At 44.7% G+C, this 18,701-nt stretch overlaps 1 protein-coding gene across 2 annotated transcripts in view; it reads left to right on the forward strand.

The window, feature by feature from the left end:
• LOC139763093 (peripheral plasma membrane protein CASK-like) overlaps window positions 1–17,732 on the forward strand; it is a 448,842-nt gene extending 431,110 nt beyond the window's left edge. For both annotated transcript variants that reach the window (XM_071688725.1, XM_071688726.1), the window contains one exon: window positions 14,940–17,732. In XM_071688725.1, the coding sequence (XP_071544826.1) occupies window positions 14,940–15,002 (63 nt within the window). In that variant the 3' untranslated portion in view covers window positions 15,003–17,732. The remainder of the gene's footprint in view (window positions 1–14,939) is intronic.
• The last annotated feature ends 969 nt before the right edge of the window (window positions 17,733–18,701 follow it).

Here is an 18,701-nt window from a genome sequence, read left to right on the forward strand (position 1 = left end):
TCGCATAAACATACAGTGGAACACAGATCAGCTGCAATCATCTCGCATAAACATACAGTGGAACACAATGCAATCGCTAAATAAGGGCCTCAACTGTCGGGATCCTGCAATCACTCCTAACTGCCTCGTGCCCCCTCACCACGGTGAACCCTGATTCTAAAAAATAATTACCCTTGGCACAACTTTTATCCTTGAATTGTCCTTGCGCTCATTTCAACCGTGGGCGATGCTCGGCCATGTAGAAACGGGGGAGACATTTTAATGGCATTGGAGTGTGAGGCAGTTTCCCTTCATCGTCCTAGGCTCTCCCTCCGTCCGTCGTATTTACTTTTTTTTTCACTCTTCCTTTTCATCATGTGTGTGTGTGTGAGGGGGGGGTGTGTCTCTCCTCCCCCACTCCCCTCTCCCCTCCCTCCCTCTTTTATACCGCACTCTCCCCCACACCCCCCACACACACCTCGGTTTTTATATCTTATTGAAGACAACTTCAGATCCATTCTCCGTTTAAAAGGCCGACGTGCGCGCAGCCGACGCACAAACATCGCTCTCGTGTACTTTTATTTTCCTGTTCTTCAGACGATGTTTATATCGTTCGTGTGTTGGGAGAAGAACAGAGACCCAATTTCCCCCTTTTAATGTTCGAGGTTCAGGTTGACAGTTCAGTCTTGACGCGGGGTCGTAATTGGAAGGCTGGAGCCCTGTCTGTGGATTTCTTTCTAATGGTCACTTATTCCTCCCGTAGACTGAGTGGCACAACACCGTTCGAACCACACAGAATCTCCCGTCACCTGAGTGGCAAACTCTGTTCGAACCACACGAATTCTCTATAACCTGAGTGGCCACACCGTTCGAACCACCAGATCTCGTACAGCAAACTTCGACACACAGAATCTCCCGTCACCTGAGTGGCACAACACCGTTCGAACCACACAGAATCTCCCGTCACCTGATGGCACAACACCGTTCGAACCACACAGAATCTCCCGTAACCTGAGTGGCACAACACCATTGGAACCACACGTGAGCCTGCCGATCCATCGTGGTTGTTGTGAAAGTTGTATGGGATGACCGAAAGACATCGGGGAGACTTGACCCCAAAATCTACGTTTAAGAAAGATATCGAGCAGACGTGATGGCCCGATCGCTCCACACACACACACACACACACACACACACACACACACACACACACACACACACACGGAGGAGTCACACCGGACCGAAAATGGGGAGGATGAAGCTTTCCTTCGCAGACCATATTCCTGGCTCTCACTCCGGGCTTTCATTTTTCATTCCGACGCGTGGGAGTCGGGGAGAGATTGGGTTTTCTGGGATTGGGTGACTGGGGGAGCGAGGGTGTGTGCGTGGGAGTTTAGCCAGATTATACCGTGGGAGGTTCGAGGGATTTCAAAGTATGGTGACGCTCCTGTAGTGATTTTACGGCTCTGGTAGGGCTGCAGTGACTAACAGTGAACGTTAGAGTTTCACTGAACTCACTCCCGGAAGTCGAGAAGCAGCAGTGGGTTTTTGGTGCAATGGCAAAGTGGAGGGCATTTTAACTCTTTGGAGTACCACGACTTAACCCGTTCATTCCCTGGACTCAACCCCTTGGGTACTGAGACACACAACCCCTGGAGTATGACACCTTTACCTCTTGAGGACGACTTGACGCCTTGAGGACGAGGGTTGGCGCACGATGACTTTAAAGTCGCCACACTCAAGGGTCTCATCATACTCAGGGCGTTAAACTTAAGGGGATGAAGACATCCACCTTAGCGCGTTAGGTTGTCGTACGACAGACGTGGCTACGCCTCCCTTCGTGGATATTAAAGAGGGGGAAATTTATTACCCAGAAGAAGAACAGGACCAGCTATCATGGATTAATGATAGAAGAGGAGAAGAATTATGAGCATGACGTGACAAGAATCACCATTGAACCTAATCATGTTTCATTTTCTGTCGATTTTTTTTTCTATATTTTTTCGATTGAGTATTGTAATAATTAATCACAAACACTACCGTAGGAAGGATGATTTTTTGTTGTTGTTGTTGTTTTGTTGTTGTTGGCTTGAGACGGCATGGGCAACTGAATGCCCCAGTAAGGGCCATCTCATTGACGCTAGTCTAAGCCACGCACTCAGTTTATCGACCCAGTCTTAGTGGAAGATGAACAGCTGGGTTGACTGTGGACCATCTGCTGCGTGTAGGATTCGACCCGATGCGGCTCGTGAAAGGAAAATGAGAGTATTTAGCTTTGGCTGTAACTTTCCTTTTCACTAGAGTATTCTGCTTGCTCTAAACTATATGATGTGTCTTAACACTGTGGAAATAAGCTGGGAATTCCTACTCTTTGACTTGTGTCGTGTTCGTCTCGTGCGATCCATAAGTTCAACGCTTTACGACTGAGTGAACTGTCAAGACATTGCCCCACTTTGTGAGTCGTTTACCCATTTGCAATTTTCCCATTTCCATGTTACGGGAAGAGAGGTGGGTCAACGCTCGTGGGGGCCCCTTCTCCCCCCTGAAACACCTCTACTGTCGTACGACTTTTTAAAAACCTCTGTCTATGCGCTCTCTCTCTCTCTCTCTCTCTCTCTCTCTCTCTCTCTCTCTCTCTCTCTCTCTCTCTCTCTCTCTCTCCACACACACACACACACACCCGAAGGGCGGGATACACAGGGAGAGCTCCCTCCAGAACTTGTGTCGAAAAAAAAAAAAAAGAGAGCAGAATGGAAGAGTTAGTGGGTATTACCGAGGGCTGTTATGCAGGGAGGAGCTGAGGAGATACTGAGAGAAGTAGTATTTTTACCCTAGAAGTTCGTAGGAGAGAGAGAGAGAGAGAGAGAGAGAGAGAGAGAGAGAGAGAGAGAGAGAGAGAGAGAGAGAGAGAGAGAGAGAGAGAGAGAGAAGGGGGGAGGGGATGAAATTCAGTGACGACTGAGAACGGAGGAAGAAACGACCCACCCCACCATCCCCCCACTAAAGGACTGAAGGATATAGGGCAGTGAGGGCCAGCTGAGGAGTGTCAATGGCAAGGACAATGAACGAGCTGCCGAGGGAAAATATGGTAGTAACGACCAATTGAGAGGGAGGATAACGGCCAGTCGAGAGGGGTAGTTGGTCGACAAGAGGTGACGTATTGCAGAACAAGATGGATAGATGGTGACAAGTTACGAAGGACGAGTCCAAATGCTTCCAAGGCAGTTTTTTTTAGTCGAGTGAGTTGCATGTGCATACGAATGAGAGAGAGAGAGAGAGGAGAGAGAGAGAGAGAGAGAGAGAGAGAGAGAGAGAGAGAGAGAGAGAGAGAGAGGCGCCAGGGCAAGGCTCCAGTCCAAGTTTTTCCAGTTGGATTTCCAGACTTCCATGTGATCAAGTTGACGTAAATGATATTACCGAATGGTTCATTTATTGATGGATGTATTTTCAAGAAATATAGTTTTTGATGTTTTTATTTTCACACTCTATAAGAAGAAAGTTGACCTCTCGATATTCTTTATATACGTAAAGTAATCAGAGTTTATAAATTAAGTTTCTTAAATGTTGTTGGAAGCATTAAACCAAAATTTTAGTATGTTTTTATTGACTCAGGTGATAATGATAAGTTGAACTGTTGATGTTACTTTATTTTCTTTAGCTCTCTTGGTCGAAATACGGAAGAAATCGCCTTCAATTGTTATTTTTCTAGTTAATGACGAACCATGATATTGATTTTCTTGCACCATCGGACCTTACCCAGAAGTTCCAGTCTACCTGTCTCACCTTATTAACTATCTTCATTATCGTGTTAGCATTTTTATATCGCATCATCACTTTTTATCCTGGCGTGTTCCATTATTCCATTTCAGCGTTCAGCGAGTATATCATCTCTCCTCTCTTCATCCTTCACTCTCATTATGTTACATTCAATCATTCCTCTCTGTTTCACACTCCAATCTATTCCCTTCACGGAAACTAAAGTGAGAATACAAGAAAAAAAAAATGGGAATGCTGCAGGAATACGTGGTATCAGTGCAGGACTTGGAAAATACAGGTTAAGAGACGAATATAAGAGACTGAATATCTGAAAAACGTGGAAGATATGAATAGTGTAAAACCATTAACACAGAAACTCGTTTCTAGGACAACTGTTTGAAGTACCTGCAACCACAATAAAAAGAATATATCACTAGCTGATTTTTTTCCCCTAAGAAAGAAAATCCATATAGGAAGCTTCAAACCAGATGGTAAAATTGATAGGATGATTCAATGATGAAGACCCGCCCAGAAAACGCAGCCACATAGTAATGGTGATGACGCTTTCCACAAGCGAGAAACCGCTTGGGGAAAACTCATGACCTCGAGAGCTGAAAACGGTAAACGAGGACGTTAAGATAGGGATAATACGATAAACAAGGACGTTGAGGAATATACTCTCCAAAATCAAGGTGAGGGAAAGTTGCATACGAGATTGGGGATGAGTGGAGTGGCTAGATATGGAGAGCGTAGTGCTGATCAATGGCCTCGAAGCCCTGTAGACGTTTCCATTGTCGACTCTTGTACTGTTGTATTCCACGGACTCCTTCCTTACAGTTGTATTGCATCACGACACTCCATCACCGACTCCCTTCTACAGCTGTATCCCATCACTATATTCCATCATTGAATCCCTCTAACCGTTGTATTCCAGCACCTTTACTCCATCCTGACTCCCTCCTACAGCTGTATTCCATCGCCTCCATCATTGACTCCCTCCTACAGCTGTATTCCATCACCTCTACTCCATCATTGACTCCCTCCTGTAGTTGTATTCCATCTCCCTCCTCCACCAGAGACTCTGATGGAGTGTGGAGCATTCTCGTTGAGGTTCCATTAATACATATCGTATTTATTCTCCTTTTCGTCATTCGCACCCTTCCTTCCTTCCTCTCTCCCTCTTCGCCTTTCCATTACTTCTTGCTTCCCCCAACACTCGCGTTCATTTCCATCCTCTTGCCATTACTATCGCCAAGTTATTCCAGCGTTTCTTTGTTTTGTATCGGCCATTCCAGACGTCGGTTTTCATCTGTGTGTCACAATGATACACAGAATGATAGTCTGTCGTCAGTTAGTTCCATACTGAATGTGTATGTTGTTCTGTTTATATCATTTTTTGTCCAACACTATATTGAGTTTTCATCTGTGACTATGGGAATGGATGATGGTGGTTCGTTGTACCCGGTGAGAGAGAATGGTTTTAATTTAAAGTTTCATGGACGTAATAATGTACAGAGAGGGGAGTTCCTCCGTTTCCTGTCTATATTTCCTCCCTCCCTCACTCCCTGTTAATTATCTTAGTTATTTTTTTTTCCTATCTCGTTTTCCAGGTGTTTGTCTTTTCCTGTTTATCTCCTGGTGTTCCAGGACTCCGCTTCCAGGCGGTAACCACACCGCGAGCGAGAAGGTCACCTCCGACGAGGCTTAAACCATCGTCAGCGAACGAAGGGAGCCCACCTTACCCCGCTCGTGCTTGGAGCGCAGCCTCGTCACAAGTTGCTATTTAACCTCCTCATCGCTACCCATTTGGTCCCCCCATCCTCGCTTGGTTTTGATCAGTCTTCTCTCCACATGTGACTTTGCTCCCAATTACCACTTTACTATTTCCCTCGTAATTGGACCTGCCAGATTAACTTTCATACCCCCCACTCCACCCATTTAAAAAATCTCCCAGTTTTTCCTCCCCCCACACACCCCAACCCTACCAACACCCACCCACGCAGAGATTATCTCTGCTTCAATTTCTCCCTCCTCCTCCCCCCAATCTCTCTCTCTCTCACTTTTCAAGATATTAATCTTAATCGGTCTCACTAGATTCTCTTCTTTCTCCTTCTCTCGCCTGCCTCACGGTCAATACTCAATTCCTCCCTGACCCTCCGAAGGCAAAGAGGTCGCGTGGTACGTCCCTCCGCCTAGAATACCTTGATGAACTTCGTCCAAGTCTTCTTCTGTCGCTACGCAGGCAGGGCCAGCGCCTCATCCTGCGTGGCAGGTCCTCCTCCTTCGTCCGCCAGATGGCGTGCCGTTTTCGGATCTTCACTTGTGGTCTGTGCGTGTTCCACTGAGTCCATGTGATGTGTCGAGCTAAGTAAATTCAAAGTGTTTTCGTCTCCGTCTTCAGACTTGTCTGTTTACACTCTCCCACCCTGGCCTAGGACCCTCCCTTCTTTTTGGCGCTCCCGCAGCGCTCGGGAAGCCGGCCACGTCCACCGGCAGGAGCTACAGCTCTTAGAAGTGTAGTGTGTCTCTGAGGGGCCAATGTGTAAGTGTGTGTATGTGTGAGTGTGCCACTCATACACGGCCATATGATACCTGTGGACCTTTCAGTACATTTTCATCTCGGTATTTGGAGTGATGTAACCTACCCTCCCTCCCTCCTCCTTTTTTGACAGGATTTCTTAAAAGAATATTTTTTTTTGGGGGGTGTGTGGGGGTAAATGTATGGTAGTCATTAGAGAGTCAGAAAGATAGCCTTAAAAGTCCTGCATTCTATTTTCGAATAGGTTAGTATCCCATCATTCCCTCTCAAGAACCCATCCCATTTTCTATCCATTCTCTGAAGGCTGGAGTCTAGCTACTCACGGACGAAAATAGAGAGGGAAAAACCTGCTAATTGGACGATGATGATGAGGGAAGACGTAAGACGGTAGAGGCTCCCGAACGCAGAGTGTTGCAGGGAAAGAATTGGACATGGCAGTGATTATTTTCAGTCTATTCTTTCCCCACTCCTCTACTTTCTTCCTTCCTTCACACCCAATGAATCCTCTTTTTTGCCTGTCGTATTATTTCGTTTTTCCCCTCCCCCTCTCTTTTTTTTTTTCTTTGAATGCCCACTTATTTCTTTCTTGGTTAGATTGTGTCTCTCCCTGTTTCAACCGATTTAAATCTCTCTCTCTCTCTCTCTCTCTCTCTCTCTCTCTCTCTCTCTCCTCTCTCTCTCTCTCTCTCTCTCTCCTTTCTTCCCCTAGCCCTTCCCCCCACCCTCCCTCCTCCTCTTCTAATTACTCCTCCTTCCATTTATGGGTATAATTGAACCCCCCCCCCCTATCTCCAGCCCTGAAGATCATACAGGCTTCCCCTCTACAATCTCTGTTCGTCCCTTCTTCTTCTTCTTCTTCTTCTTCTTCTTCTTCTTCTTCTTCTTCTTCTTCTTCCTTCTTCTCTTCTCCTCCTCCTTATGGGATGGATAGGGAGTGGGGGGGGGGGGAGGTTTGAATCTCTTGGCTTTTAGTAGAAGCGTCTCGTCCATTGGTAGATGAGAGGGGTTGGAAAATATTAATATATATATGTCGTGTGTTTTACAGGTGAAGAACATGAGATGAACTATCCAGTTTGTTTTGTTTAGGTTAAAACTTGAAATCCTACAGACTCATCATTAAGGTTGAATTGATCGCGATTAAATTGATTTATTTCCCTGAAGGTAAGTGGCATTTCGTACGTAAGTTTGATACCTCCTCGTTCGTTCTCGTGTGAGAGACCAACGCCCTCTTGTTGACGATGATCAATACCTTCATGTGAAGTTATCGTGGGTAGCTGGCTTCAGGGGGGCGTATTTACAGCTAGTTTACTTACCATTACGTAATGCCAGGATGTATGGTGCTAGGATATACGCTTTGCAAGTTGGCAATGTGTGTATATATATATATATATATATATATATATATATATATATATATATATATATATATATATATATATACACACACACCATCGCTTGGACCTTTTTGGTCTGTGTATCTTTGTCTGTGTCTGTCATGGCTCGGGCTCTTGCCCTGGCTCACGAAAGGTTGGGTCAGAGGTCAAGACTCAACTCGTCTTGCTCAAGAGGTTCAGATGTTCATGTAACCAACCTCAGGTTACCAGCCTGGTTAATGTGGGTATGATTGGCTAACTGAAGATGTGGTGTTGGATAGCCTCATTGGGTCAGCGTGGAGGTGGAGGTCATCTTACAGATGTTTACATTGTGTTCAACGAAAGGGTAACGATGTCGGGACGTACTGTATTACTTTTCATACTTGCCTGTAGTAGGTAAATACATCCCTCCCTTCATACTTGCCTGTAGTATGTAAATACATCCCTCCCTTCATACTTGCCTGTAGTATGTAATACATACACTCCACCCCCCTCATACTTGCCTGTAGTATGTAAATACACTACCCCCTTCATAATTGCCTGTAGTATGTAAATACATCCCTCCCTTCATACTTGCCTGTAGTATGTAAACATCCTCCTATATTGCTATAGTGATAACCCCCTTCATACTTGCCTGTAGTATGTAATACATACCCTCATATTGCCTGTATTAACATCCCTCCTTCATACTTGTCTGTAGTATTGTAAACATCCCTCCCTTCATACTTGTCTGATATGTACATCCCTCCTCCTTCTATGACCCTCCTTTACTCTCCTTCACTGCAGCTTTCCATACTTATACTTTATACTTGACTGTGATACCTCCTCCCACATTTACCCCTCCCTTCCTACTGGCATCTGATACAGCCTCCCTTCCACTTTACCCTCCCTTCATCCTTGCCAGCTATTGATAATTTTTCCCTTCCCTCCCTCCCTCTCTCCCTCCTTCCCTCTCCTCTTCCATGGCTTGTTTCCCTTCCATTCCTTGCTTTGATCATCCTCCCTCCCTTTTGACCTTTCCCTCCCGTCCGTCACGTGATCCAGTCTTCCCCCCCCCCTCCCCTCCCCCCCACTTCCGTCATCTCGAAGTGATCCGTTCACTCTCTCTCTCTCTCTCTCTCTCTCTCTCTCTCTCTCTCTCTCTCTCTCTCTCTCTCTCTCTCTCTCTCTCTTTTCCATCGCGTTTTTTTCTTCCCAGTGTGATCCTCTCTCCCACCCTCCCCTTCTCCCGTAGGATTCCTCCCTCCCACTTGTTGCATCTAACCCTGTATCTCTCTCTCTCTCTTTTTTCCCTCCCTCCCTCTTGTTTTATTCTCCTCCCTTATCCCAGTGTGATATTGCTGATCCTCCAGCCCCCGGACTTTCCCCTCAGTTGACCATCCATCCCTTCATTCCCTCCCATTCCCATCTCATCCTTTCCCTCCCGTACCTTAGCCACGTCTTCAGTCGAGAAGATAAAGATGGACAATAAAGCCAGGGGGAGCGGAGGACTGCGCCTGCTGTTCATAGCACCGCCACAATCGAGCGTTCCTGCGCTACAGCCTTAGGCGCAGCAGAGCGCAAACCTGCGCTGTGTAGCCTTAGGGGCGCAGCGGTGGGAGAAATAGCGTTTTAGAGCGTTAGGCGCACTGGAAGGGGAATTCTGCGCTGTGTAGCCTTAGGCGCAGCGGTGGGAGAAATAGCGTTTTAGAGCGTTAGGCGCACTGGAAGGGGAATTCTGCGCTGTGGAGCCTTAGGCGCAGCGGTGGGAGAAATTGAGTTTGAGAGCGTTAGGCGCACTGAGTGGTGAATTCTGCGCTGTCTACCCTAAGGCGCAGTGAAAGAGCAAACATGCGCTTGTAGACCATTAAATACAGTACGGGCAAACTGGTGGTGTATGATTTTATGTCAAAAGTTTTATCTGTATGATCATAACGGTAATGATGATTCGCGGACTGAGTAGTTAACAGCAGTTAAAGGTTGAAAAAGTAGGGAGTGATTAGCGGTTGGTGGTCTGAGACCTAGTTAGGGTGTTTGGTCTTCAGTGAAGAGGTTGTGGAAAGATTCGTAATATCCTCAGCGTTAGCTAAGACGCCGGTCAATATTCCAGGGTGAATATTATGTGCTATAATATTCTGTAATATATATATACTTAATATACTATAGATGCGGGTGGGGTAAATAGGGTAAAGAGCGAGGAAAATAGGAGATGGGGCAAAGGGGGAGCAAATAGGGGGGTGAGGCGAGAGATAGATAGATAGAAGAGAGAGAGAGAGAGAGAGAGAGAGAGAGAGAGAGAGAGAGAGAGAGAGAGAGAGAGAGAGAGAGATTTGAAGACGAGAGATTAGAAAAAAATAAAGAGATGATGAATGATGCACTCAGGTGTAATGATATACAAATACGCGCGTAAATACACGAGGCCGGCTTGCAAACAAGGGCGTAAAGAACACAGACGCATTTGAGCTGGTAGAGTTAGAGACTGAAAATCGTACAGGTAAACACACACACCGTGTCAACACTCGTGTGTTGTTCATTTTGATTAATTGATGTTAAATACATGTTAACGCAACCGCCCCATATATATATATATATATATATATATATATATATATATATATATATATATATATACATGTATACTACTTTCTGTGGTAGGAGCCCCCTTCTATGGAGCTCCAGTAAAGCCAAGGTAGTCAGCCACGTCAACGAAATCATTGGAGGATGCTGGTATTTACCATATGTGTTGTGTGTGTGTGTGTGTGTGTGTGTGTGTGTGTGTCCCGTGATGCCCCCGCACTCTCCTCTCTCTCTCTCTCTCTCTCTCTCTCTCTCTCTCTCTCTCTCTCTCTCTCTCTCTCTCTCAAGTAATCTCGGTACGCTTAAGCATAGCTGAAAATACACGAATTCACTTCAAACACAAAACAAATTTTTTTCCCTCTCTCCACACACACATTTTTTTTTTTGTATGTAATGTAATCAGATTCGTTTTTCCTTGGAAAAGCCAGAGTATACGTCTTATATATATATATTCCTATGAGTCCACGGGGAAAATGAAACACGAAAAGTTCCCAAGTGCACTTTCGTGTAATAATCACATCATCAGGGGAGACACAAGAGAGAAATATAACAGTCATTTGATATACATCGAAGAGACGAAGCTAGGACGCCATTTGGTAAATCGTCTCTTCGATGTATATCAACTGACTGTTATATTTCTCTCTTGTGTCTCCCCTGATGATGTGATTATTACACGAAAGTGCACTTGGGAACTTTTCGTGTTTCATTTTCCCCATGGAGTCATAGGAATATCTTGATCACGCGCAAAATTGTGATCATTTCCAACTATATATATATCATGCAAGATATGTTTTAAGGCGTTACGAGGTCCCTCCTCCTCATCTTTTTATTTTTGCCGTGTTCGTCATTGAAAGATGCGATAAGTTATCCCATCTTCTTTCCATTATTTAAGAGTCTCTCCGTCCCCCTTCCCTCCTCGTTATGCACAACTGTAAAGGTCATGATTCACTTATTTTTTTTTTTCTTTTTTTCGAGACATCTGTCTGTGTCTGGACGTGTTTGTGTGGCTGTTTTAAATGTCTTATGCTGTGCCAGATTCGTAACACATATTAGGCCCCTGAAGTCTGTATTATCAAATTTGTCTTTTAAAAGAACTGCGAAAATTTGAAGTTTGACTTAAGCAAAGAAAATGCTTCAATCGATATCCCATTTTCTATGGGATTTTTTTTTTACTAGGGTCTCAAAAAATTCTCGCTAATGTCAGATTTTTTTTCTATTTTTTTAAATGACCGAAGGGGTGGGGTGGGGGGGGAGCTTGATGAGGTTTTTAATAATTTTCGTTTTCATTATCCAGCGGACGGATGCGGAAGGGCTGTGTGTGTACACAGAGGCTCGTACAATAGTCGTACACGTTCCTAATAATTCTGGCCCAACATGTTTGTTACAGGTGATGACGAAATGATGTAACTCTTGTTTATTTTTCTCTTTTAAAGTTTGAGGCCTCTGGTTCCCTGTGGTGACACCCCAAACCACCCCCACTCAAGGTCAATGGATTCCAGGTTTTACTGCTTCGGAAGGTGCCCCACATATTCTCTCTCTCTCTCTCTCTCTCTCTCTCTCTCTCTCTCTCTCTCTCTCTCTCTCTCTCTCTCTCCGTCAGCACATATGGCCCTCCGTTCCACCTTATACCATACACAATCATCCTTAAGTCCTCAATATTGCCTTTTTAAGCTATACCCGCAGCAGCTGATGATTACAGCACCCCATATTTTTTTTCTTCCCATCTCACTTCCCCCATTATATTCATTTCTCCCCGTCTTCCTTACCCCCTTCATTTCTCTTCCTCTCCCTTCCCCCTTCATCATCTATTTTCTGTCACCACATCTCCTGTCATCATTACTCCCTCTATCGTAGACACACTATATTGGAACCAACCATTTCAGATTTTCAATTATAAACATGTTTAACGAATGATTTGACAATAAAAGTTTAATTTCGTAGAATTCATATATAACTATTTTTGCATTATGAAATAGTTATGCGTAGATAATAACTACGGTATGATAATCATTATATTGACATAACTTTGTAACTCGAGGGAAACTTGAAAACAAAGCGAACAGGAAAGGAAATATATGTAAATAAATTTTTCTTTTAAGGTTGAAGAAATACGTAAGTGATTTTGTAACATGGAACGAAGTATTTCTGTAAAACACTGTATTATGAACTCTAGTTACATCTCACTAACATTGTAACGGTAGCACGTTTATTCTGGCCTTTGATATTGATTTATAAACACCGTGTATGTAAGTAATTGTATGTGGGACAGTCATACATGTGCAGGAACTTGCTTGTATGAAGGAATTTGAATTCATTCCTGTTTCTTCTTGGAGGGGCTAATGCACTGGTGTCATAGGCATTTGGAGGAACACACGCAGAATATGACTTAAAAAGAGGTTTAACGTATCCAGAAAGCATTACACATGACTGCCAGAGTGTGGAATGTTAGCGAATGAGGCCATCTCTTCGGCAGTTCTTGACGCTAAACGGGAGAACAAGGGAAAAAGAATTGAGTTTAGAAAGCTGTGTTAATTGTCATCCCGTCGACATTCTACCATCCCCATCAGCCTAGCCAATGCAAATTCACGCATCACTCTTGTGCGTACTTAGACACGTCCCGGGTCACTGATACGCTAGCTTAGTGAGCGCGAGCGTACGGCGTAATTGTATTAGGGAGGCTAATTCCTGTATTGGCTCGCCGCTCACGTAGCTTTGAGCCGAGATAAGGGATAGGGGGATATTGTGAGTAGGGAATGCAAAGTGGTTTAATGCGCTGGGTAGGTGAAATGGGTGGAGTCGCTCTGGTCTGTGGGTACGTCGGCTTCTCAAGACGTTATGGTGGGTGAGGCGGTAGACACAGACGCCAGAGCCTAGTGGCAGAGGCATTGTACAGTACGTCAGAGGTGGTATACATACATCAGAACCTAATGGTGGAGACAGTATACATACATGAGAGCCTAATGGTGGAGACAGTATACATACATCAGAGCCTAACGGTGGAGATAGTATACAGACATCAGAGCCTTATGGTGGAGATAGTATACAGACATCAGAGCCTTATGGTGGAGATAGTGTACGGATATCAAAGCCTTATGGTGGAGACAGCATACATAAATACGTCAGAGGTGATATACATACATCAGAGCCTTATGGTGGAGATAGTATACATACATCAGGGCCTAATGGTGGAGATAGTATACAGACATCAGAGCCTTATGGTGGAGGTCACCAGGCTTTTAATCCCATAAGCACAATAACATGAGACTTGAGTACGGTATCCTTGACCTATGACCCTTGAGGTTCCCTTGAGGTTCTGACCTTGTATTAGTGAGGGGCCCGAGTACTATAGGTAGGCCTTCGAGTATGATTGATCCACAGCTGTTACAATTAGCCTCTCGTCGTTAGGGTTCGTTTATATGTATTTAGTCATGTTGGTCTCCAGGTATAATAGTAGGTACCCAGGTATTATGGTAATTCTTAAAGTATCATGGTGTGTCTGACTGGTATTATAGTTATTAAACAAGAGTTATAGTGGATCTCCAAGCATTATAGTGTATCTCCAGGCCCCCTAGCTAAGCCAGTTCGCAGGTATAATAAGTCTCCAATGTATGATTGTGGGTTCTCTTAGTTTTAAGGTGGGTTCCCGGGTATTATGGTGTGTCTTGGGTTTTATAGATACCCTCCAGGGGTTATGATGGGTCTTGTCTGATAATACTTAATGTTATTGAACTCGTGGCTTTATTTCAGTCAATTTTTATGTATATTAAACTCGCGGTGACCATGTAATGTTTAGTTTTTCACATTGAAGTTGTGAATTATTGTGTTATCTATTTGGTCCATTTTATTCATTCGTAGTTTTTATTTTCACTGATTTATTCATTTATTTATTTCTCTGGCCCTAAACAGTTGCTGCTGTCTTAGTTCAGAATTTGGAATTGGAATTTTTCGTTTCATGGAATTCTTTTATCTGTAAATGATGAAGTGCCTCATTAAATGGAAAGTAGTAATGACGTGACATTTATTGCCACTCCATTGCTCTCTCTCTCTCTCTCTCTCTCTCTCTCTCTCTCTCTCTCTCTCTCTCTCTCTCTCTATCTATCTGTCTATCTGATGCCAGTGAACAACGCCACAGATGAACTCGTCACGAATGCTTTACCTTACGATTTTAGGTCTGGTTTTGAGTGCTTTCATGTCTTCCAAGTTTTTGTTTTGTTTTTTCACTGCTTTCATGCCCTTCATATTTAAGAGTGCTTTCATGCTCTTTGGCTATGCGTGTGCTTACATGCCCTTTGGCCTTGAGTGCCTCCAAGACTCATAGACCTCTGAGTGCGTTGCCTACCGTTTGGCTTTTGAGAACTTCAACCACCATTGCCTTTAAGGGCATCTAAGGCCCCTTCTTCCCCCCCCCCCTCGGTGCTGGAGGACAACTGTTGCCAGACACGTGGGAGACCTCTTGAGGTGGTACCACGGGCAGGCGCAACACCTCACTCCAACACCGCTCTGGCAACACTGCCGGGCTCTTCGTCCAGGCCAGCTGCAGGTCTCGGGTTAGTTTCCAGCGCGCGTCGTTGTTTGATGGTCCGCCTCTCACCCCTTTCGCTCGCTCCCTCCTTTCCCTCCATCCCTCCCTCTACGACCAATGGGGACCTACGTCCTGGAAGCCAGATTCCAGCAGCTGTAGATGTGTTACACGAGGAGCGTAATGGTGGCGAGCGAATGGTACTCTCCTCTTCCAGGGCGTTGTGCGAGCTGGTGTTGAGCGTCACCGGGGGAAGTGGTGTTGGACAGGCAGCCAGTGATTCCTGGACTAACCGCTTATCCTGGAAAAAGAAGTCCATGGCTTATCGATAGACAGCGAACCTTGCAGCAGGCTACTACTGATGGCTGGACAGAACAACCTAACCTTGGATTAGAAGAATAGTGATGACTGGATAGAAACCTTACTGCTGAAGGTGACTTGTGGTTACTGGATAGATAACTCACAGTGGAATAGTAAGCCTGTGGCTGCTGGATAGACAACTTAGCACCTGGAACCCTAGGACTGTAATTGGTGGATAGACATCTTACCTGTCTTACAACTGGCCACCTGTGATTGCTTGATAGACAGCTTACCTCAGTGTGATAACGTATCTTCGTTATGAAATTATATATGGGATAAGAGTGTGTATTTGTGTAATTTTTGTGATTTGTTATAAGATTCAGTGTCAGTTTGTGACGAAGGTACCAGGGATGTGAAATGAAAGTAAAATGATGTGAAATTAGTGATAAAAGGTGAAGACAGTACAAGCAAGGAGTGTCATAATCTAAGAAATATTCAAGTGATCCAAGGAAAATATCGATTATGTGTTTCTCTATGTTTCCCAGTGTTGAGAAGCTGAGAGAGTATTCTTTTTTAAGGCATCGGTGTATGGTTGGATGGCAGGGGTGCGAACCCTGTGTCTTAACCCTGAGGACATCTACGTAGCTACAGCTGTGTCAACAGGTGTCTGTATGCGTTGCGTGACACACGTATAGTGTGCCTTTAAGACCATATCATAACCGTGGGTTGATATCGTGTTTCATAGTAAACCAGAGAAAATAAAAGCGATTTAGGTGGAAAGACAAACCAAATGGTCTGTTGTTGTGTGCAAAATCTTGTTTTGTATTCCACCATGGGCGTTTGGATTGTGTTACAGGTGTTTTGATACTGCTGACAGGTATTTGGATTCCAGTACCATTATGGATTCTATCAAAAGGATATAGATGTGTTGAGGTTTTACCCATAATCCAGCATAGTTTCTGGATTCTTTTTTTTTTCATCAAGAATTCCATTGTGTTTACTTTGGCCACACGCGTTGGAGTTCATTGATATTCCTGCAGAATTATTTACCTTCCAGTATGAAAATCGGGTTTGCATGTATGGCTCTTGATTTTTGTTATAAAGTGCTTAGAATTTAAGCATAGGGAAATGCTGATTCCAGCGTAGGTGGCTGGAAATAAGCATAGACACTCGGGTGATGCCGTGGGCGTTCTGATCCAGTGATGTAAAGGTTTGGATTCTTAACATGGCTCTGTGGTTCCCTGAGATGCATGGTCGGTATTGTGCTCGTAGCACGCAAGTGCCTTAGGTTCAGAATGAATGTCTCGCCCAGAAGGGGTGCTCCAGTTGGCTCAAGGGTTCTATTTCCAGCTGACGTTCTTTGCCATCTCGGACGGCCAGGTTTCAAGCTTAAAGTCGAAGCTTAGTTGTCCTTCTTTCCCATCTGTGATGTCCAGGTACCCCGCGCAGGGAAATGAGCTGCTAACTTGGTGGCCTCCAAGTTTAACGTACTTGTCCCGTTGCCAGTGTGGGTCCCTGAAGTGTTTTTCTGTCGTCCTGTCGTGCTCAAGGTTAAGGGAGTCTTGCCCAGGGGTCGTGTTCAAGGGTCATAGTGTCTATGTCCAAGGGTCGTACTGCCGTGCTCAGGGGTAATTGTACGAGCCCTTCCCAAGTGTCGTGCTGAAGGGTGATTATACTAGGCCTTCCCAAGGGTCGTACTGTCGCCCTAAAGGGTGATTATACAATTCCTGCCCAAGGGTCCGTTGTCCTTAAGGGGGTAAACTATACGAGTCCTTCTTAAAGGTCGTACCGTCGTGCTCAGGGGGTTAGATTTGGCCAGGTAGTGCGGTGTCGTCATTACTCCACTGTCTCTCACACCAGCTCGTAAAAAAAACACACGCACACTGAATATCTAAGTGAGTTCCGTTTCTAAAAACAGCATTCTTGGCTCCTCCGCACTCTCCCAACATGTTTAGAAAACCTGTCTCCCGGTGTAAATACTTCGTAAAGTCATTTTCTTTTCTGTCCGGTTATAATAACAGTGGGGTTTGTGGCTGTTTACACAGCCTTTGCTCAAGAGACAGATGTGGTTTAAAGATGAACGTAGACAAATTATTTTTCTTGTTGGTGTATTCTGTAACTTGTTTCGCTCTGATTTAACGGAGTTTTCTCATATTATTAAAACTGCCGTTGGTATATGCAAATAAGCCTTATTATTAATGAGAAGTGCATCGATTTCTTTATTAAAACCTCCGTTGTTTAGCCTGGCTAATGACATGGTTAGGTAAGGTCACCTATCACTTGAGGCGTCAAAGGTCAGTTGTGTATTGCTTATTACGTCGAGATCATGAGGTAGTTGAAGCTGTCTTTGTTGTGGAGAGGTTGATGCTTAGAAAGCTGCGTGTTGAAGGGTTTATTATGGTGCTTTTGTTGTTGATTAAGGAGACAGACAGACAGACAGACTTAGGGGACCAGATAGACAGACGCGAAGGAACCATAGACAGACCCGAAGGACCTACACAGACATACACGATGTACCACACAGACGAAGACTATGAACCACACAGACGAAGACGAAGAACCACACAGACGAAGACGAAGAACCACACAGACGAAGACGAAGAACCACACAGACGAAGACGATGAACCACACAGACGAAGACGAAGGAACGCATAGACGAAGACGATATGAACTGCAGACGAGAGGAACTACACACACACACACACACACACACACACACACACACACCGAGAATCTACATAACGGAGAAATGATGACGGCAAGAGAAAGGTATTGGCTGGCGCAAAGAAACAAACACGGACGCAGGCATAAACAAAAATAAGTAAATGGCTTTGCAACTTGATTGACAAGGACACGCAAGACTGTTGACATGGCTACAAACATTGCCAAGGAAAGTCTTTAATGTGAACACTTGAAAGGAGGGGTAAATAGATGGATTCTGAGAAGAATATACAAATCACAAGATTGGACAGAGAAGTAGAGATAAAACAAATGAAGCCAACAAGGACAGACACTCATTCAAATAAATTAACATTAAGAAAAAAATAACGTGGCACAGACACATGGACATTAACGAATAAGGACATAGTAAAACAAGCTGAAAAGCAAGGAGTTAAAGCAAGGACACAGACAGTGAGTCACGAGCAGGGACACAGTGAAGCGTAGATGGAAAAAATAGATTGGACAGAAGCAGCGACATAGAAATGACTGTTCTCCGCTATCATTTGCCCTAATGCAGGTGACCCCTAACGTAATTGTTCCAACGAGAGGGGGGGGGGGGGAGCTTAGGGAGAGATTCAGGGAGAGTTGAGCAAACGGGAGAGAGAGAGAGAGAGAGAGAGAGAGAGAGAGAGAGAGAGAGAGAGAGAGAGAGAGAGAGAGAGAGAGAATGCCTTTTTTTTTGTAAAGTTGAAGGATCCATTGTTGTGCTTTTGTCGTAGGTGAAAGAGACAGACAGGCAGGCAAACAGAGACAGACAGACATAGAGGACCAGACAGACAGAGAAGAGGACGAACCACAGAGACAGAGGCGAGGGAACCACACACACATAGACGGAGAACCACACAGACAGAGGCGAGGGAACCACACAGACATACACGGAGAACACGCAGACAGAGGCGAGGGAACCACAGAGGCATACACGGAGAACACGCAGACAGAGGCGAGGGAACCAGACAG

This window comes from Panulirus ornatus, chromosome 46 (genome assembly GCF_036320965.1).
Source record: "Panulirus ornatus isolate Po-2019 chromosome 46, ASM3632096v1, whole genome shotgun sequence".
NCBI lineage: Eukaryota > Metazoa > Arthropoda > Malacostraca > Decapoda > Palinuridae > Panulirus > Panulirus ornatus.